At 37.6% G+C, this 22,780-nt stretch overlaps 1 protein-coding gene across 3 annotated transcripts in view; it reads left to right on the top strand.

Moving 5' to 3' along the window:
* LOC145985134 (prolyl hydroxylase EGLN3-like) overlaps positions 1–22,780 on the top strand; it is an 80,755-nt gene that overhangs the window by 13,180 nt on the left and 44,795 nt on the right. For all 3 annotated transcript variants that reach the window (XM_083118781.1, XM_083118780.1, XM_083118779.1), the window contains exon 2: positions 18,493–18,612. In XM_083118781.1, coding sequence (XP_082974907.1) covers positions 18,493–18,612 — 120 coding nt within the window. The remainder of the gene's footprint in view (positions 1–18,492; positions 18,613–22,780) is intronic.

Here is a 22,780-nt window from a genome sequence, read left to right as displayed (position 1 = left end):
TCGGAAAGGCTCTTCTAGAGATGACAACTTTCTGTGTGTTGTAAGTAACGAGTTATTTAGAATCCGAACCACATTGTGACTCCACCGGGTATCAAAGCCGGAACCCCGTGATTACAACACAACCACTACGCCAACGGGAGGCACTACTTCTGTCCACTTGTCTGATTTTATGTGCGCTGGTATGGACCGATTGTACTTACATGTAGCGTTTTTTCCACATCTTCCAACATTCTATACTATTCCCTTCCCCATCCCCCAAATTCTTCAACAGTGACCTAAAAATGTCCTATCACACTTTAAAACAAATTTGTGTATCTTTCGCCATTCATGTCATCAAGTACAGCATACGAAAACTCAAATGTCATCAGTATATCTCACTAAACCAGTGATTTAGGCACACACCCTCAACACCGCCCCAACACCCTCAATAAAATTTTTCACAAGACTTAATTTTAGTCATTTTGCCTGTAAATTTACTCTTATGCCCGCCCCTAAATACGTACTCATACTTTCCAGATGAGAAATTCTGGATAAACCCTTACAGTAAACAAGTAAGAGCTTCACTAGGGTTCAAACTGACCTGGAAATTCCGCAAAATTCGATGTACCACTAAAATTTTTGGAAATGTCTTTTCAAAAATATTTAAAAAAACAAGAACATAATACCAATTTTCTGCAACAGGTGTTCGTTTGTAAATCTAAATACTTTATCAAATTGTATACTTTGCAACTGAAGCCAGGGATATAATATTTGAGCTCTACAAATATTCTGTAAAACAGGTTAAAGTATGAAAAGCACAAAAACTGGGAAATGTCGGGAAATTTGTTTTGTCAAAATTAGTAGGAATCCTGTTATCCTTTTTCTTCGCTATAAAAATCCCTTCAATATTGGCACTAGCATCTGTGGTATAAAGCATGCAGATTAATTACAGTCTACGCAAATTCAAAGGAATAACATGTAGTTATAGTTGGATGATGGCAAGCACTTATGCCCTCTTTCTTATTTCACGATTGTCAAAACTTTGTACCATGCAGAACCAGTAATTAACTATTGGAGCGATTGTTCGCGGACCTTATTACTTTACATTTACTCTAAAATTGATGCCCCAAAATTTAGTTAAAGGTTTTACAAGTTTCAAAGCTATGGCGGATCGGATGTGTCTTGCTGCTCGTAGTTTGGTCGGCGGTGTTTTAGTGCATTTCATATATAGGTAGCTATAGATAGTTCCATCTTGTTAGTCTCCTCGCAACTCTTCATTACCGCGTCGATCGTCGTCGTGTACGTTTGCAAATTACTACCTTCCTCCTTTAGTATGTATAATTCAGTTAAATCTGAGTTGTCAACTTTATGTATATTTGGTTATTTTACGTTGATTTTGTACCTCCGTAGGTTATTCGCGACGATAAGGGTCGATGGTGCATTTATGAACGGCAAACATTTGGTTTTTATGTGTGTGATTTCTTGGCAAACGAAGCCCATCCACACTTGGGAACTTAGAAAAATGTCAGTAGGCAGATTCCAGCGTGAATGGAATGTGTACCTTTTCTCGTGCACTTGAGTAATACTAGAATTTGCGATTAGGCCTCTCCTTTTTTGCTTGCAAGTGGAGGTGGCAGTGACCCAGAGTATTCCCGCTCAGCGCTTGGTCACGTAGGCCTATCTTGGTTATCTGCGACTTACCTGCTCTGTGAAGGACGTGCGAACCGGCACGTACAAAAGACAAATAAATGCTTTCTTGCCCCTCTTCCTTTTGCCAGTTCTCGGCACCGACGCGGGACGAACATGTTACCTGAACGAGGCTCTCAACCGACAGAAGCGAAAGAAACACCAGAAGGTCCAGTCCATAACTGGTGTAGAATTCTATGTTGTCTCAGATTTTTAAAGAAAATTTTTCGCAGTCACTTTTTTGTGGGCATACTAAAATGTTAACTCTTTTCTGCACAACTTTTCATTTTGAATGCTTTATGCTATAAATAACGAATTGCTCTCGTCCAGTCTTGACTGTTAAACGCGATTCCCGAGGGTGATCTGAATGTGAAATTTTCCAACAATATCCCTGCATAAAGGAGTTCTGAGGCTCATCCATCCCGTAAACAATGGCTACCTCGGGATCTGCTGTGAGCTATGGAGGTCGGAGCGTGATACTGATCACATCACCTTCACGGTTACCGATATCGAGAATGGGTGCCCCATTTGTGCCTTCAAAGTACGGTACACTCACTTCAATTAGTACTCCGGCAGTTTATTCCTTTATACAGCATATTTGCAGAAGATACAATTCAATCTACAGTGTATCAATATACGCTGTATAAAACACACCTTATTACTAACTTCGTTGACCCTGTACCTTGCCTAGGGGAAAGCTTTATCTTTTTCATTAAAAAAAATAGCATAATTATTAGACAGCGATGAGAAATTTATGAAGAAGTTTGCGTGCTATATCATCCATTTGATGCCATATTTTATTCCAATTGAGATTTTTGCGCTCTGAGACTCGCTGCGCATTGAACGTTATTTCAGTGATATACAGTTTGGTCCAAAAAAATATCTCCACCCAAGGGTTTTGTTGAAAGCACATGAGAATGAAAACACCTAATTTTACCAATAATTTTTAAGTTTACTAATAGAGAACTACCTATACTTTGTCTTGGGAATCCGTGGAGCAAGACCATGTGGTAGTGAAGGGGAGAAAGCGAGTGGGCAGAGCAAAGTAGTGCGCGCTGATGCAAACGGATGGTAGCTGCAGCCGCATTTTCCCCTCCATGCCCTCGCTTCCACTCTTGCGTTAATTGGTCGAGTCAGTACTTGTCCAAATGCATGAACACATGCAAGAAAATTACTCTGGGGTGTTGAAATAAAATTGTTTAGCAGAAATAAAAAGAAGCACAACCATCTACAACATTGCCATCAAACATATACGTAATAAAATTCAATTCAATTCTTGTGTATGTATGATGTAATTCACGTCGATTATCTGTGTGAAAGGATGTCAATAATAAAATTCTTATCTACAGTCACCAGTTAATTGATACTTGTTTCTAAAATAAATAATATTGGCGTTCCTATGACATTGAAACAGATTTAAGTTGAAATATATGAAGGAATAAACAAATATTGCAAGTGGGGATACTTTTTGGACCAAACTGTTTTCATTAAACGTATGTATGTAATTTTATTTTATTTTGTGTCCATTATATTTTTATGTGGGTGCATATACTTAAGTAAAAGAGTTGCCTGTGGGCACAACAGTCATTGGTGAACCTTTATCTCGTCCTCCACAATCAGCCTCGAATCCTCCATGCCTTTCGATACGTGTTTTTCTCTTTGGGAGATTACACACTGAAAGGACAAGCGACAAGTCACCAGGGGTTTCGCACCAAATTTGCAAGCAAGAAGCCAGTGGCGCTGGAACGTTTTTCATTTCATGTGTGTGTGTGTGTGTGTGTGTATATATATATATATATATATATATATTGTGTGTGTGTGTGTGTACTTCACACATATATGTAGGGCATGAGGAATTCCATTTTAGACGCGAATATGGAGTTTTTAATGCAAGACTTGCCTAAATAATTTTTATTTATTTATTTATTTTTTTACAATTTATGACTTTAAAAACCGGTTTCAAGACCAGATAACAATTCCACTACACACAAAGTTCTGGAACTTATTCTGAGCTCATTTTGAATTTAATGGGATGGAAAATCAGGAGTTTGTAATATGAAAATTGCGAATTGCGAGCAAAGCTACATGTATTAATTTTAATGCAGGTTGCTATTTAAAGGAGATGAGGAGGATTCCACTTCTTCTAACTTGATTCATTCCAAATCAGGAATAATCATATCCCACCCACTGAATATGAAAATCATATTTTTAAATATATCGTACATACAGAATTCCACTTCAGTGGATATATATATATAAAATATTATGAAACTAATTTATGACAGATATGTACCTTTAGAAGCCATGTATTCGGTATTTTCTCAGACTTCTAGAAGGTGATTTACAAGTATTTATCTATCAAATTTCGAAAACTGTGCCCTGTCTTTGACTTATGGTAACAGGACTTTTCGAACGCTTGTTGACAGCTATAGCATTGTGTTGCCTTTTTTTTAAAAAAAATTACTGAATCGAGATGATTCCCGTTCAATTCGCAAGAGATCTAACTGAAGTATTTGTAAAACATTTGACATAGTAATTATTTGTAATGTAACTAGCTGTACCTTATGATGCTCTTCAAACACTGAAACTTTATCATTGCATGTGCTAAACCGAAATCCTTCATATCTCAGAGCAAGCAAAGTTAGAGGGAAACCATACGCTCGAAATTTTCTTTTCAATCGTTGGTGGACAATATGAAGAGCCGGTTTGAAGAGTTAGGTTTCTTTTCGGGTGTAGTCGTATTAAATGCAGATACATACGTGTGTTTTATGGTGACATGTTAATTCCTCGTTTATATATATATATATATATATATATATATATATATATATATATATATATATATATAAAAAGTGAACTTTAATGTAAGCGAAAGCATGTACGCGTCACCAGTCGAAGATTTTCGCATCTACAAAGAAAATTCAATACACATTCCCACCTCACTCAAAGACCTTGTGAATCCAATCCAAATTGTACCAATATCTACAGCTGAGTGTGCAAGCGGGTTCAGTGCCATGAACTTTACCTTAACTGATTAGAGAAATCAGTTAGAAGTTTTAGACCTGATTTTTCTTTCAATACTCTCCCAGTGCAGAATAATTTGCAACAAAATGGATTAAGTCATAAGCATTACAGTGTCCTTGAAAAGCCAACTGGCAAATCATCGAACCTGCAGTGTTTCATTAATTTCGTGCATTCAACTGAATAATGTAATTTTCTTACAGTTTGACTTTAGAATTTAACTTGAAATGGTGTTGTGTTTGTGTTGCATTCGATCAAGATTAGATTTTAAGCAATTTATGTCCAATTCTAAGCATAACTAATTCATAGGTAAATCCTCCCCCCTCTGATAAAATCACAAATCGCACCCTGTTTTAATGTCCAGGAAATATCTCTGATCCATTTCAACTAGGAATGTTATCGAGATGAGACAAATGTGTCACCACTCAAACTTTCACAACGTATAGGGCCATTAAAACAAAAACGTTTCTTAATAACGGTTTACTGCTTTACATTTTGTTGGGCGCTGCGAACCATTTTATCCTGAATTGATGAAACTGGGCAGCACAAGCTCGCAATTGTCACTAATGGATTAACTTTTCAATTACAATAAACAAAATAAACTACTTTTTTGAAATATGAACAAGATATATGCTTGGTATGTCTGAATAAGACATAGTATTTTAAATTTATTTGAAGTAAATTCTTCAAATGTGATACCAAAGCTTCAAAACGAGATCGTCTCAGACATCAAGTATCGTCTCATTTTGATTTTGCAGAGATTTATTTCAGTCTCGTCTCCAAATTTGAGACTTTTCTTTCCTCTTACCATCTCTATTTTCAAAACATCTCTTAATATAGGTTTAAGTATAGCTTTCCGAACACCCTCTGACAAAGTTATAAAAATAATAGGTGAGATACATTGTACCCCCCAAAATTGGTCTGTCGTGTCGCGTCTCGAAAACAAGACGAGGCAGGAATTGTGGAAGTATTTCGTTTCGGAAAAATTCAAAATGAAAGGAGGACAGTCATATTCTCTTCTGATGCAGATTTATATCTTCGAATCGACGCGATCACTTGTTTACAAAACATGTACCCCCCTTACACGAAGGGGCATTCGTCTGCAGCGTGATTTTCTGAAAGTAAACTTTAGCTCATTCCATCGTTCCACACACATTTTAAATAATTTTAATCTCCTTAAAAAGATTTCCAAACACACAGATCAATGAACTAAGTAGTAGCAAGCGCAATGTAGTACATGTAGAATAAGTTTACAACTGTTTGAATTCCTGTGGTAAGGAAAATAATGCTTACAATTTACACTTTTTGTATTGAACGATTACAAAAAAACTAGGTTCTTTTAACAGTAGCATCTTGTATCTGAGGGGGGGGGGTACAACTAGAATCTTCGATTTAGGGGTTACAGTACCCCCTTCAAAAATTTGTCCCCCGTTCCTGCGCCACTGCAAGAAGCCCATTATGCGTCAAGTAAAGAGCTCATGACGCATTCGCTTTGACTCCAGTGTCTCCAAGCAGCGGCCTTTTCAAACACAAGCCGACCTCTGAGGCGGAGTGGCTATCACACCGCACTACTACGCCATGGGTCCCGGGTTCGAATCTCTGACTGGGCACGGGTGTTCTTTGTGAGTGTTCCTTCATCAGTTTTATCATTCATCCTCATCTTCGCGGCAGAAAAGCAAAGTAAAATGAACCAAATCAATAACAAAAAGTATTTCAAGTACAAGAATTCATATTCCAAATGGCCAAAAACAGGTCCTTTACATGATATTGAAGGCGAATTGCAGCCGATAGGTGCACATATAGAAAAAAATATTTTAAAATGGTCGCCTGTAGTATATATAACTCGTTGGAATAAAGCATTCACTGCTAGCTGACCCGAAGCGCGACACTGAGAAAACGCCCCAGTTCGAGTCTCACAAGCGACAACGACATGTGCATCTTGCCGTGTCACTCCGGTACGAAAGATTGCATCTGTTTCTGACGGGGTTGTCAATCTGTGGAGTCCCTGTCTCTGTACATTCCTGCGTAGATAATGGAAAACTGCATTTTCAGTGAAAAAAAGTTTCCAACTGTCGGAGAAAAATGCCGCGTGACATTATTTGTTCGTTATGCATTTTTCGCCTTTTGTTCATTTGGTCAGTTATTTGAATAGAAATAACATGCGTCTAGCAACAAGTGGGTGTTCATTCTGATGATCGTAAACAAGGCTATCCGCGTAAATTGTGAAATGTATCGCATTCGCAATACCCTATAGTCACCAGTGCTTGCAACTGAGAGCTATTTTTATGCAGGATGTATAAACGCAGCTGGCGTATCCGATTCCTTATTTCGAAGGCAGGAAACAAATTGATTCGACCCGTTTTTCTGCGATCTCTGTGTGTGTGTGTGTGTGTGTGTGTGTGTGTGTGTGTGTGTGTGTGTGTGTGTGTGTGAGAGAGAGAGAGAGAGAGAGAGAGAGAGAGATAAATGTAGATCAACTATGTGTGTTGCAGGTAGGACATGCTCAGACGCACGTAGCCAACAAGTTTTTAATGTTATGGCGGGTGGTACCTTTCTTTATAGCAAAATCTGTCAGAAACGTGATATTCTTTGTTAGAATAAGCCTGCAGTGTCTCAAAGCTAGTGTGTATGCTAGAATGTGGCATTTATCAGAAGGTGTGACTCAGGAGAATAGTACTGATACAGTACATTGTTTGTTACGAGCATTTGCGGCCTTGATCGAGTTCCACTTTGCGTGTGCAATCCTGTGGTGCTTATTCATTAATGATTCACTGTTCTGGCGTTTGTGTTTATCCAAGTGTGGAAATTATCTGTATAAGTGGGAGTGTCCGCCTGAGGTGGAATTGGAAAGAATAATGGGATGAGAATAAGTTATGCATGTCATTGTGTTGATCACTGCAAGATGGACAGGAGGTGAGGAAGCAACATTAATAGCCAGTTGGTCAACCAGGAGTCTTAGGTTCGAAATCTTGGTAAGGCATTGATGTTTATTCGCCCATGTAGTTTATTCTCATTGTAGCGGTTAATTTAAATACGTTCAGAAGGGCCGCAAAATCACAGAAGTATACTTCTTTTTTTAAAAAAAATAATTTGATAGCATGGGTGGTCACTAGAAATTTCTCAAGGGTGGAGTAAGTTGTGTTGATATAAATCGACAAGGTAGTGTTAATAATATCATTTTTAGCAATAAAATATTTAGATAATTATTTTTTATAAACTAATAGCAACTGTTATAAATGTTACTGTTTGGTATTATTTTCTTGGGAGGCCCCTGTATTGAAACAGAGAGAGAGAGAGAGAAGAGTGAGTCAAAATTTCCAGTCTATGTTCAGATAATCGGTATTGGTCATACAATTGAAAAGTGTGATCCGAACCACTCTGCAGGATTCCCCGATCCCACCGTGGATACCGAAACTACTTGATTAGAAAGCGATAGTTACCACTACGCTATTGGGAGACCCTTGGTCCACCTGATAGACGATTATTCGATGCAACTGCCCTGTTTTTTTTTTCAAATAATTTAATACATTGAAATAAATGTTACCCCGTCTCGATAAAGGACCAATCTTCGAAGACTAAGAGAAAATTTCATTTGCCAAGTTATGGAATTTAGGAGAATCCTTTGGGTAGTCATTCATTCATCGTTTCCTGTTTTAATAGGAAAAAATTTCTCTACAACCTCCAGGCTTTCCGAACTTGTGCCTTACGCTTCATGTCAGCATAGGATACACTTAATATAATATCCAATAATTTCTGCATTGGTTTCTCCATTTTACACTCGAGTTATGAACCCCCCTTTCCCTCCCTAGACCATTCCAGTACTTCCTCTATTAGTAGAGGCGATTGTGAACACATTTTTATAACTGTGCATTTCTGTGTTCGTAACGCTATTGTTTTCTCCGCTTTATAATAGTGGCAGAACAATTCAAAAATTACTTTCTGGTAAGGTGGTATAGTAGACTAATAGCTTATTACGCTATTGTTTTCTCTGCTTTATAATGGTGGCAGAACAATTAAAAAAATCATTTCTGGTGAGGTGGTATAGTAGACTAATAGCTTATTACCCCAAGGTAACTGCTGGTTTCCACATGTGTGAAACTCCATGAGGAGGGAAGAATCAGCTAGCAATTCTGTTGGGTGCATATTCAAAATCTGAGTCTCGCCTGCCTAGGTGTTTTTCGAGGATTTTGTGATGTGATGAGACGTGGTCTAGGAGTGTTTATTCTTACATTAAATCTAATCACTAACCAATTTTCTTACAACGTTAAATTGTTGTAAGGAGTGACCAACAAGTATTGTACACTCCTGTTGAGATAAAGGGGCACGTATGTCAACTGCCCTACCTTATAAAATGTGCCACTTTATGTGAACAGGAGTGTACAACGTACAGTACGGAAACGTGCTGCAAAACAATAACAGCTCCAGTTGTGAGATATGACAACAGCAAAACCGCTTTATTTCGTGACTCCGAGTCTAGGTTGGAAACGACCTTATATACTGTAAAAGGTTGACTAGAAATTACAGTCTAAAGCCCCTATCACACGGAACTGGATTTATAGTAGGAATGCCCTAGTTGGCGCTGAACTGACTTTCTAGGTAGACATCATGGCCGTCTGGCTGACTGCTTGACTGGTTTGGAGGAATAGGACATGTTCTAATTGCTACTTGCTTTCCTCGACTGGATTCTGTGGAACAGCCAATCAGAGCCATGTGAAGATAATCTGTGATTGTGCAAAGAAGCGTTTTTGTCTGTGGTTTCCGAGTGTTACTCCAGCAATGTATAACGTATACAGCATGAAAGGCACGTCGAGTTACACCATCTATGCTGAGTGCACGGTGTTTACATTTGAAACAACTAAAATATTCTTCCATACGTGTACAGTAAACGTTGTAAAGTATGTATTTAAGCGGCGCCATTGGTTTTTACCTAATAACATTTTATACGAAACGTTATTGCTATCGGTTGAATAGTTATCGGCTTTTAAAAATGTGAAGTAATACATTGTTTACATCTCACGCGGCCACCATTACACTTCACTCGTGACTCTAGATGGGAACAAAAGTCTATCGACAAGTACGGTGATAAGTATCGTGTGAGGCGAAAACCAGCAAATGGGTAGTCAGTCCAGCGCCAACTAGGGCATACCTACTGGATATCCAGTTCCGTGTGATGCGGGCTTAAGACCGTCAATTTCCGCTACCATTCAACAACCATGAAAATGATCGTGACCGTTTTTAAAAGTATATTTACTGCTATTTGATATACATATTTAAGAGCAATTAGTGTAATTTTAATGCTTCAGTTTTTTAAATATATTTATAGTGCACGCAACTGCAATTTATAACTGTTAAATTTGACATTTTTCTTATGTTTCAATGCTGTACTACAAGCATATATGTACGCACGAGCGTGTGTTAAAAAATATTCCACGCTAATATCGATACTTTGTTGTGTTTTGTCATTTCCAACTGTCACAGCTCCTAACGTCATCCTCTCTTAACATATTTCGCCAAAGGCGCTTCTCTCGGTGAAATTCAATGCCGCTTCAGCAGCAGACGATTTTCACGGAATCCGATTCCCGTATCCGTTCTAATTGCACCGTCACCCCTATTTTGCCACTGGACTCCTCCATATAGCGCATGCGTCGATCAGTCTCCACTAACTCACACTGATCGTAAGCATTACGTGTGTGTATTGTGCAAAATGTTGAGCAAGGAACTGCATTGGCGACCTTCTGTTGCTGTACGTGACTTAGCAAATCTCGAGGCCCCGATACCGCACCGGATGAATTACGGGTTAACGGCAGGTACACATGCAACAGTAAAATGTATATGTAAAGTAGAGAATGTTTGGTTGGAGTGGCAATCAAGCTACATTGTGTAAACACCTTGAGATAAGAAAGTGGAGGCGTCGCCATTGGCTGCTCCGACAAGGAAGTGAGGTTGCAGGTGTCGGAGGAGGAAAACTTGGCGAATAATTTGAGTCAATATAGCCTGACTTTGACTCATCGGTAGGCCGACGTGGGCGTTTTACTTCACACGTTTGCGATGCTTGTGTTGTTGATGTATTATCGAATGCTTGACGTTCCAATCTACAGAAGGAAACACTAAATTTGAAAAGCAAGACTAGAGTCTGCACCATTTAAGGTGGTTAGCTAGAAGTGGTTAAAAGCCTTTATGGACGAATTCACGTAGAGTGTGTCTTTGATATCTACATGAAGTACAGTCAGCCGTAAAGATAATAGTAGGCAAATTGTCCATCGCTATTTTTCTTAATTCTCGTATGTATATTTAGAGAATTGAATTTTACTTGTGCTGGAGCAGAGGTTGTCTTCTTATTCTTGCGTCTTGATTCAATTCTATAACCCTACGTGGTGATAAACAGTTTGCCTACTATTATATCTGCTATTGACTGTGCAAGGAAACGAACCCAAGAACCTGAACTGACAAAAGTGGTACCATTAATCCACTATATACATTATAACTATTTTTCGAACCGCCTTCCTAGCCGACGTTAGAAAAGAGGACGGAAAAAATTGCGAGAGGATTTTGACCAGCCACGTGTGTAGAGAAATCTCGAATTCTGCACACTTTTCTTCCCCGAAGTGATTGTTTTCGCATTTCTGGAACGGAGTAGCATTTTAATGCAGGACCTTTCGAAATTTTCCGACTGTTCAGACTCCCGGAAATCAGAAAATGATTTCCTGAAATCGGAATCCTGATCCCAATACCAAAAATTTCGGGATCCAGCATATCCGTAGTAATGATACCTGTGATGAAATTTGCCATAAGAATATCTTAACCTGTGAAACAGGACCATCGTACTCACTGTGGAGTAGAAGTTAAATAAAAAGCTCACTGGCTGATTCTAATCACATAACATTCTCTTCGGCGTCATCTCTTCGTACTTGTTCTTTATCCAGATTTGCGTGAATATAAAGGAATTTGCGCGTAGAGCACAACTGAAGACGACCGTCTGTGTTCTTGGCCCATTTATTCGGAATGTCGGTCAATAGTCTTCTACCTAATAGATACATTTCTAATAAAAGGATTATTATAATATCGTTTAGCCGTTTGTATTTAAGATAGCAAAACTTAAATCGCATTCAGTTAGAGAAAGCGAAGGCTCTATTTTGAAACGTGTCTAATTTTCGTAACTACTTCTAATTGGTCGAAATTATCACTGCCTGTTTTCATTGTCGGGGCTGCCAATTTTTCCAAATGAATTACAGTTAATCAAGCGCAAGACAGCTGTGCTGATAACAAAATGGCAAAAGTTCAGTGTAAATATCAACAAGTCTTACGTACGATCAGTAAGTTTGTTGACATGGGATGGAAGTGTTACAAACTTCGTCTTGCTTTAGATACCGCATTGTTGGACTCAATTCATTTTTATTAAATATTTGTCGAGGTCCTCAGTTGTCAATCTCGTCATATTGGAACGGTGTACTGCAAAGGAAGCAATAGTGGGGACGGGCCGAACGATGATTTTAGTTCAGTGTTAGTGAGCAGAGTTTCAAAATCACCACTTCTCACACGAAAAACGTGTATGAACTAGAGTGCGCGTCAAATTTCCTGCATATGGCCTTGAACGGCTGAACAGCACCAGCGAATCACAGACGTGCGGCGTTGCCGTGCTCTCCTTGACAAGGCGTTTCGCTCAACCACGCTGTCTCTTTTCCGTGTGATTTCGACATGGCACCGCTGCAGTGTGCTGCTATTGGCTATCGCCATATGCAGGAGATTTGACGCGCACTTAGCGTCATATCCGTACTCGAGAACTGTCTACATTGCCTAATATCAAGTCTTTGATTAAATCATATCGGGTACTTATTTCGACTTTTCAGACTTTTACAAATCCAGAATCCCCGTGGACGGTTAATAACGCTAGAAAAATTAAAATTACGGAAGCTCCTGCTAAAACCTAAACTTCCTCTTCGTAGATTTTTACAGAGCATTTCACATGTGCTGTCAACTAGTCGTGGATTTGTTTTTAAGTCACTTTTTGCACAGAAAGGCTAATCGGGACTGGACCTACAGTTTAAAGTGGGATCTTAATCATCGTGTGACTCCACCGATGTCAAACTCCGGACCCCTTGATTGCAAGATGACGACGTCAGCACTACGCAATCGGCGAGGACCCAAAATTACGCACTTCTTCACAGCGCTGTGCCGTGGAGACGTCCATCGATTTCGTTGAAGCAGATCGGCATAGTGGGGTGCACTTTTAGACGACGCAAGGAGCTAAAGGCGAGAGTACTCTTGTATTACTAATTGTAAGTTTTCGACAAATCTCAAAGGAGACGGTCCATAAATTATTTACATGCTTAATACTATGTATAAGAACATATTTGTAAATGTTCAGTGTTAAATGTCAATAGAAACTAACTTTTTTCACAAGAAATGTTGTGTTTCACCTTAACGTTTTGAAAAACTAAATATGCTGACCAAGGCAGTAATTTATTTTATTAAAAACATAAACTAAACGTAACGTTTCAACCTTCTAGCAAGGTCTTCTTCAGACTCTGTATCAAGTACAAATTTTTTTTTGTAGTACAAGTACAAGTATTTTTGTACTTGATACAGAGTCTGAAGAAGACCTTGCTAGAAGGTTGAAACGTTACGTTTAGTTTATGTTTTTAATAAAATAAATTACTGCCTTGGTCAGCATATTTAGTTTTTCATAATCATGGAAACAAGGCTTAATGGTGTTATAACTTAACGTTTTGAACAATTCATCTTCAAAACCGAGAATTGAGTAGCCACCCTGGCCCCATTTCTTACCAGTCTCTTTGTTAATATACCAATGTTTTTAAGTACTGTTTAAAAACTATTTATTTAAAACTAGAACGATATTGCTTTCTGTTTTAGTAGCTCCATGTATGAATGAGTTACTACGTACCTTATTTGTGAATAAAATTTTCTTACTATGTTATTTTTTGGTTTCATTCTATATTTTGATCATTTCCTAGATTTGAGTTATCTATTAGCCTGTAATGTTGTTAGGTAAGAGTTGCTATTGCCCTGTTCAGTAGCGGCGGGGGGTTTGACCCCCCCCCTACTTTTTGCCACTTTCCAGAGGACGAAAACTGTCATTGCCCCCCTCCCCCTGTTGTTTGTGTATGTATGAGAAAAGAAAAAGCTGCTGCCTATTATTTGGCGTAATAATAACAGTAATAAAGATACATCCCCCCGTTGATTAAATATCCTAGCGCCGCTCGCCCATGGTCACATGGAACTTTATGGCAATATAGGATCAGTTGGCCACACTGCATTGGCGATTATATTGGATTAGAAGCTGACGCGTAACTTGGTGGATTGGCACAGCCTACAAGGAAATTTGCCGTAGGTGAGTGTCGTCGGTCACGTACGCTGTGTAGTGGGGCGCGTGCGCAGAGATAAGTCCCGCCTCGCGGTACACGTGTTGGCTTCTGCTCAACCAGCTTTAGCGTGGCGTATGTTGTGAGCACGGAAAGGTTTTGCTTGTAATAATATACACATTGTTCAGGCTTCCCATGTGTGCATGCGTCATGTTTGTGGCAGTAGATAATGTGCACAATGTGCTGGAAATTGCGAACTTGAATGTCTGTTCTCTGGAAGACCAGTCTGGTTCCTTGTGCGTGGAATGGAAAGCAGTGTAGAGTTCGAATCTTTTGCTTTGAGGGGGGGGGGGGCGTCCCCAGAGATTTTTGTCCGGCATGTCAGGCTATTCTCACAAAATTGAGTGTAATAATGACGTCATCAATTGTAAAATTACTTGGGAAATTTATTTCCAGAAAAATATGCCATATTCTGCATTGTTTATTTTTCATACCAATCCATTAATATACTGAAACTGGTAACCAATCTCATAATTTGTTAACTTTTTCATCAAGGGAAATCTTCCAAAGTTGGGAAATTTAGTCAACAACTCTTTTGTTTGGCCTCTCTATAAAAATCTTATTTCTTGAAATTTTGAAACTGGTGGGACAATTTGTCATGCGGATGTGATGGTAGAAGTTGTTGTAACTGGTTTGTGCATTTTACCGCCTACTTTTCGAGTATTTTTTCCCCCTTGGGTTATGCTAATGAAATTACTAATGAAGTCAATTTTTAAAATTTTAACTTTTCATAAATGTAAGTATTTTTTTCTGTGCTTAAATGAAAGGTGTCAATCTCCAAGAGGAGTTGTCTGACCGGTTTGAATGTCGCCGGTACTTTAGAGCGTAAACACGAAGGGTATGTCCATTCTCTTGTCTCTTTTGGACTCTTGAGGTTAGAGCCCCTCTGCAGCGTCAGCTGTTGTGATGGGCAGAGAGTTTTTACTAGAAGGAACAATTATAAACTTCCAGGACCATAGATTTGGCTATAAGGGAGAAGTTCCTAAAGGCATTTGTCTGGAACACAACATAACAGCATATGATGATAAACATCCATGGATAGTGAGTGGCTCGCAATAAAAGGAGAAAACTGGAAATGTGGTGCATTATCTAAAATCCAGTGTATAGACCTTGTAACAAACGAAGATGTTTTGAGACGTGTACGTAACGAGAAGCAAACCTAAGGAAATTCATTGTTCAGAGGAAATGCTGATAAGTCATATCCTGAGACGAAACGCAGGATGGAGTATATAAAGTAAGTAAATCCGTCAAGATGTGAATTACAAAAGCTATTGGAAAATAAATACATTAGCGGAAGGCAGGAATAAATGGAGAAATGTAGCAACAAAGCAAGAACATAAAATAAAGAAAGGGTTCCACAACCCCCTTCTATCAGTACGAAGCATGGGCGTCGGCAAGGGGGGTCGAACCGGTCGGTCGACCCCCCCTGGAAATTTCCATCTACTTTTTTTCAATTTATGGCAATTTATAAACGAAGCACTTTATTTCACCTCATTTTGCGTCATTGTTTAAAAATTGTCTTGAGATATCTAATTTTTTACGAAACTTTCATAATTTGCAACAGTGAAATTCTGTTAATTTGCAACTTTCACACGTTTTGAAGCTTCTTATACTACTACGTTTGCTACTGCTAGTAATGTTCGAAGTAACTATTATGTAATCTTGGTTGTAACAAGTACTATATTATTCATATCTAGGTATAATAAACTTATTGGATGGTAAAATAAACTAAACTAAAACTGCAGCTGCTATGTTCTACTAATAGTAGTAGTAATAATAACAATTTAAAATACCGATAATGCAATAATTTGAAAAATGAACTCCTGTTTGACAAACTTCTGCATATGCCACTGGTCTGTATCAGATTATTTTTGAGGGGAGGGGGTGTCCTTGACATATTCTACTCGACCCCCCTACCCCAGGAAGATTTCTGGCGACGCCCATGGTACGAAGACATATCAAAGGAAGGATGGGTATTGCGATGTAGAACTTTCTATGATTATCACCAACCAGTCATTGCTTTGTGCGTCGTATCTATCTAAACACCGGCGGAATGTAGACACAAGAGGCGTCATCGTTTGGAATCGCTTTGATTACGATTTAATCAAATGACTTTTGCGGGCGTGTGACAAAACGACACGTACGCGTTTCAGAAAGTGAAGCATTGCGAAAGGAACTCTCTGACATGTCGCATACTTTTTTTTTTTATCCCCACTGCAAGTAGATTGCGCTCCGAACCTCAAACATCAGTTCCAAAAATAGCTTAAGGAAGAACTGTACAAGGACAGTACTCAGTCGTTCTCTCTCTCACACACACTTTCTAGTGGAAAGTGGAAAGCGCATTTCGAAGTAATTGATCTAACTAATTAGACCTTTTGAAAAAATGACATTGTCTTGTCATGCCAAGCTTATCTACATTTATTTCTCAGAATTACTTTCCAACTATTGTCGTTTCACGGTTTTCGCCCGAAATGAGAACATATTACTATATTCTTCACAGCCTTTTCATTCATTGCTGTATTTCAGAATATTTTCAAGTATGATCTTTTTTCCTCTCTTTTTTTTCTCTTAAGAGAAACTGGGTCAGAAGTTTGGCAAGATGTTTTAATTGCAAAGCAAGCTAATTATGTGCGCAATATGCAATATATTGGATACTTTTATCTTCATATATTAGAGGCTGACATGCACCTCTGCTTTCACTAGGATTGTTTATGGGTTGATGCTGCTTAAAAAGCAAAATGAAAAAAGTACTCTAAAGGCAAGTTTCCCCATGTTCTTCCCTTCCCTTGGCACAGGTGAAACATACGTTGAATATAGCTTCACAGTGAAAGATTTTATATGTGCTCCTTTTTATATACAGTGCAGTTAGACTTTGCTCTGGAGTAGGGTTCCCAGATATTTCAGAAAAAAAATAAGGGACACTTTATTTATCAAGACTTATGATGCACAATATGGGCTTCTAACGAAACATGTTGTACCTTGTTTCAAAACTTGAGTACTGATTATATCTTCTATGAAAAAATTATAGAGCTTTTAAGACTAATTAATGTTAATTCTTAATGCAGTTTTCTGGTTTTATGACTTATTGTCATTGATTTATAAGTTAATAACTCACAGAAATGGTTCGATGGAAAAATTACTTAACATAGTACATTAAATTGAAATATTTCTAAACAAGACACATTGGTGGAATAAATATAGGGCGAAGCATGGGCATTATAAGTCTGAATCTGTGCTGGAATATTTCTCTGTAGAATGAATTTCACTCAAGAGTTGTTTGTTTTGAAGCAGCCTATTGTGAAATGACACACAATCCTCACTAAGAAAATGACTCCACAATAAGCATGGACTTCACAGTTTTTACAGGCAGCTTGCTTTTCTCATCAGTCCACATTTGAGAGAACAACTATTTACCACTTGGATTACTACCAGGAATATGCATACACATAACAAACTCTTATTAATTTATTCATATCGTTGAAATACGGGACAAAAACTGTCCCGAGGACTTATCAGGACAACAGGACACCTTAACGAAAAATGGGCCATTCCCGTATTTTATGGGATGTATGGGAACCCTACTCTGGAGTGTAAATATATAAAAAAAAAAAAAAAAAAAAAAAAAAAAGTCCTGAAGGGCAAGTCAAGTTTTAGCACAAACCCTTGCCGAGCACTGCAAGAACAACTCATATTGCTATTATGTTGACAGGGCAAAAGTCAAAATCTCTTTTGTTTACTTGTCATTAAATTTTGACGCTGTAGATAGCATATTTTAATTTCATGATATCATTCTATAATTAAATGAATAGTGCATATTATCTATCTTTAATTGAAATATTTGAACATGGTTTTTATCTAGTACTTTGTTTAGAATTTTATTACAGTAATTTTGGATATTTTTAAGAATGTCAGCCCATGAAGCCGGAAAAAAATCACATTAGTTGCTTAATTGGAAGCACCAGCAGCCCATAAACTTGTAATAAACTGTACAAAACAATAATTTTCATCTGATGGGGGTCACAGGGCCTCGGGCAGTCTCTTTTCAGGACCGTATAAAATGGTCCACTATTTATATTGCATTCTTGTTTACAAGTAACATTGATGCATAAGCAACATCATATTTACATAAAAATGACAAGTTTTGAGGCAAAATTGGTTTGAATTAAATTGAAAATCTAAACAGCAAAACTGAGAAAAATATGAAATTCTTATTTACACTGGGATGCTGATCTTGAAAATGTATTTGATGAAGGAACCATGAAAACAAGTAATGATTGTGTAATTCAAGTAACCAGCAGAGATTACTCTATGAATTCATCCCTCAAATTTTACGCCTGCCCAGAAAGTTACTTTCATTTTGGATGTACTTCATGTCATCTGTTCTCTACACACAATAGAGTAAGTATTGTCGTCTTCTTCCTTCCAGGCTATGGTGGCATGTTACCCTGGTCATGGATCCCATTATGTGAAGCATGTAGATAATCCCAACAGGGATGGGCGATGCATCACTGCAATATATTACTTGAATAAAGACTGGAAAATTACGGTAAGTCTGCATGTATTTTGTAAATGATGTAAGGCCTTGAAACTTATTAAGAACATCTGTGGGTGGCAATGTATTTTCATTTGATTCATTTTTTCATGTCCTCAGATGGCAATTTATACATACGTATAAAGAAAAACTAAATATGCTGACCAAGGCAGTAATTTATTTTATTAAAAACATAAACTAAACGTAACGTTTCAACCTTCTAGCAAGGTCTTCTTCAGACTCTGTATCAAGTACAAAAGTAACAAGATACAAAAATAGGGCCTTATATATACCTTGCTAGAAGGTTGAAACGTTACGTTTAGTTTATGTTTTTAATAAAATAAATTACTGCCTTGGTCAGCATATTTAGTTTTTCATAATCATGGAAACAAGGCTTAATGGTGTTATAATACGTATAAAGATTTGAGTTATAGGATATACTTGCTCATAATTTCAACATAGATAATTAGGCTGAGCCGATACCACTTTGAGCTGATACCGGCACACTTACCGATTCCCAAAGATACGGATACTTGAAAATTCCAATAATTAAAATTTGTTAAACACATTGACCAATATTGGTGTGTAAATATTCTTCTCCAATTAAATGTGTCAATTTACCAATAAATTTGCTTTAGAATATTCAAGATTTACATCAGAATATTAAAATAGATGTTATGTAATCACAAAATATAATTTTTTGGGCAAAATTGGTGTAAAATAAAAGTAAAGTTTTAATTTTGCATAATTTTCAGGATAATTAGACTCCGCAAAAGTGTCATGCGACATTTTTGCGTACCCTGTGAAAGACCAAAATGCCTGAAAAGTATCGGATGGTATCGGTAGATGATACCACTGGTATTGGTCGATAGCGATACATCAGCATCGGCTCAACCCTAGTAATAATGTTAAAAGTAATTTATAAAATAATTCAAATGTCAACACTATACAGTGCCTGGCATGAACATTTCCAAGGACTCCTATGGTACTCTACTTTCAGGAACTTTAAGCTACATTAGAATCCATGAGTGTGTGTTACCAAATTAACACCAGCTTGGTGACCAATCACGTTAAGAGGCAGACTTTCGATCATGCCACCAAAGTTCTCAGATTCGAGTGCTGGTTGGGGCAAGTATGTTCTTTTGAGTGTCCCTTCGTCAATTTTACCAAATTATCACAATTAGCCAAAAGTGGCAGAGAAGTAACAGTAACCAACAAAAATATGAATACATAAAACCTATATCTATAGGAAAGAAGAGACCAGTTTGACACATACACATAGAAAAGGTTAATTTTTGCCGGTCTCAATTTTGCTGAATGGATAATTTTTTCAGTGTGACATGCTACTAAGCCAGAAATGGCAGTTTTTAACCCTGGTTAAACATGGGTGTATCATTGTGCAGTGGTAGATAAGGAGAGCAGTGGTATTGTGTATAGTCAGTGGTTGGAAGTTAGTGCTCTACTGTAGCTAGCTACAAAATTTGTAGCTGTAGGGGCGCTACATTTTGAAAATTGTACCTGTAGCGAAGCTACAAAATTCCTGTAGAATGTAGCGAAAATTTCACTACAGCTACATTTATTCCTGGCATTTTGAGCTAAATTTTTTAAGTGACAACATTGTCAAAATAATATCAATAATGACACTTATGAAATAGTATGCTTACTTGTGCAGGATAATGGCAGTGTGAATAATCCAGGTGATAGATTTTCTCATATCCAATATTATTAGTATCTCAATAATTCTGATATCCAGTGGCAGTATATGGAAAATCCAAATACCAGACATTCCGAAAAAAATACCAAGATATCTAGATATTCAAAATTAAGATATCCAGCATACAGATTTCCAGTCTTCGAACGGGCATTTCCACTATGAAACGAATGGGCAATGTGTTTTAAATCCATTCATTTTATGGATAATGTAATGATAGATATGAGATGTGGATGTATTTCGGCAATAGTTATATATTTATTTTGGTTCTTGAGAAACTGAAATTCACATCTTACGTCACTGAAATATAAATGTCTTATGATTGGCCTGATGTTACCAGAGATAAGAGTGGGTAATTCTTTCTGCTTGCCCCGTAACTTAGCATAATCAGTGTAAGTCATGGACATCCTATGCGGTTGTAGGAGAGGCTGCCCCGACTCCCTCCTGGAAAATGAGTGTCAACCTAAAATACTTCTTTCACACATATAACCTAATTAAGTCACAGCAAATTATTTTAATTATTGTAAGTGTATTGCAGGAACACGGTAACTTCAAATGTTTTTTGATCGAGCAACACTAATATGGAGAGAAATATGCCTAGTTTGGCCTACGAAAAAAAATGCCCTCCCTGGAAAATATCACGAGGACGTACATGGTGTAAATGACAGCAAAATTATTAATTACTGTGTAAAACAAGTATCTTATAACTTGCGGTGCAAAAACGTGCAATCCATTTCTTTTAGATGCATTACATCCTCATAACCGCAGCAATTTACAGTAACTCAGCCAATCGGTAGAGGATTTTCCACTAAATTGACAAAGAAAAGTGCCAGCAGTCATGAACAAGTTTGTATTCACAAAACCATTGAGAATATCTAGGCAACAGTGAAAGCAAAGCATGTGAAGATTTATGTGAATGCAGAAGGAATTATAAGCAGATGTAATTTTTCGGATTTTGTTTATCGTAGCAGTTTTTAGAAAGGAAAGGAAAATTGCCTCCGCATCAGCCAAAGGTCCAGCTGAGCCTTACATTAAATGCACAGGAAAGCGAGAACCTGTCGGTATCATTTTTCTATGGTATAGTTTTAAAATTGTTGTACCTAAATTTTTAGTTGCAATTTCATTTCGAACAAAAATAATTTATCTTAATGGTAGAAATCTAAACAATTGGGATATCTGGATATCAGTTATAATTATCTAGATATCACTAGACAACAAATTTTAACTTTTTGTTTTTTACAGAGGCCAAAATAGCTGATTTATATGCATTTGAGTGTACTGAAGTTGGAAATGACAATTAAAAATCTAGATTAGCTCAGGTTTGGAAGTTATTGAAAGTTTTATGTTCTTCACATATTATAATGGGCCATAGTCTAACAAGCGTAGCACTGCCTAGCACACATTTACTTACCAAACAATTGACAGTGGTTTTGGGGTTAATTCGATGCACTGATCACAAATATGGAGTTCGTTTTTCTCGAATGGCTCTAGTTTTTAAGATACAGGGTGTTGAAGTTAATATTGCTACTGAAATACTGATACATATATTTTTCATATTCTATTCAAAATTTTTGAATGACAAGCTTGCTGATTCCATATATCACATCATTTTTGTCAGACTAGTTTTTACAATGCAAACTAGTAAAATGTAACCTATTCACAAATCATGTGAAAAATAAATCAAAGTGCTTTAGACTAAATACATGAAATGCTAGTCAATTTAGTTAAATTAAAGATACACTATTAACATCTACCTTCTTTACAACAATTGCCGCTTATGGGGAAGATGAGAGTCTTTCTGCAAAGTCCAGCAGAAATCTGCCAACATTGAAGCACTGAATCTTCCTTGGTATCGATGTTCCATTACAGAGATTTCTTGGTGAAACCTCTCACCATGTTCATCACTAAACGCCCCACAATCTTCAGGGAAAACGTCGATATGTGAGTGAATGAAGTGCATTTTGAGTGACATGTTGCATTTCAGTTTCTCATAGGCACATATAAGGTCGTTCACAAGTTCAATATAATTTTCAGCCCTCCTATTGCCCAAGAACAATGACGTACCTTTCCGAAAGCATTGCCACGCGTTTAGCTCATCAGGACTGAGAATACACTCGAATTGCTGGTCTCCAAGGACCTTACGTATTTGTGGATCAATGAATACTCCCTGCTTGATCTTCTCAGCACTCAGTCCAGGGAATTTTACACGCAAGTATTCAAATGCTCGTTCGTTGCTCTTATTCGCTGCTTTTACAAATGACTTCATCAATCCTGGCTTCACATGTAGTGGTGGTAACAGGACTTTACTGGGATTTACAAGTGGCTCCCACGAGACATTTTTCTTGCCAGGCAATAAAGTTTGTCGTCGTGGCCAGTCCTTCTATTTGTAATGTAAATTCTTAGCACGACTGTCCCACTCACAAATGTAGCAGGAGTACTTAGTGTACCCATCTTGTAGGCCCATAAGCATAC

The sequence above is a fragment of the Lepisma saccharinum genome, chromosome 3 (genome assembly GCF_977018435.1).
Source record: "Lepisma saccharinum chromosome 3, izLepSacc3.1, whole genome shotgun sequence".
NCBI lineage: Eukaryota > Metazoa > Arthropoda > Insecta > Zygentoma > Lepismatidae > Lepisma > Lepisma saccharinum.
Note: the sequence above shows the minus strand (reverse complement) of the source record. Positions and strands in the feature narration are given on the sequence as shown.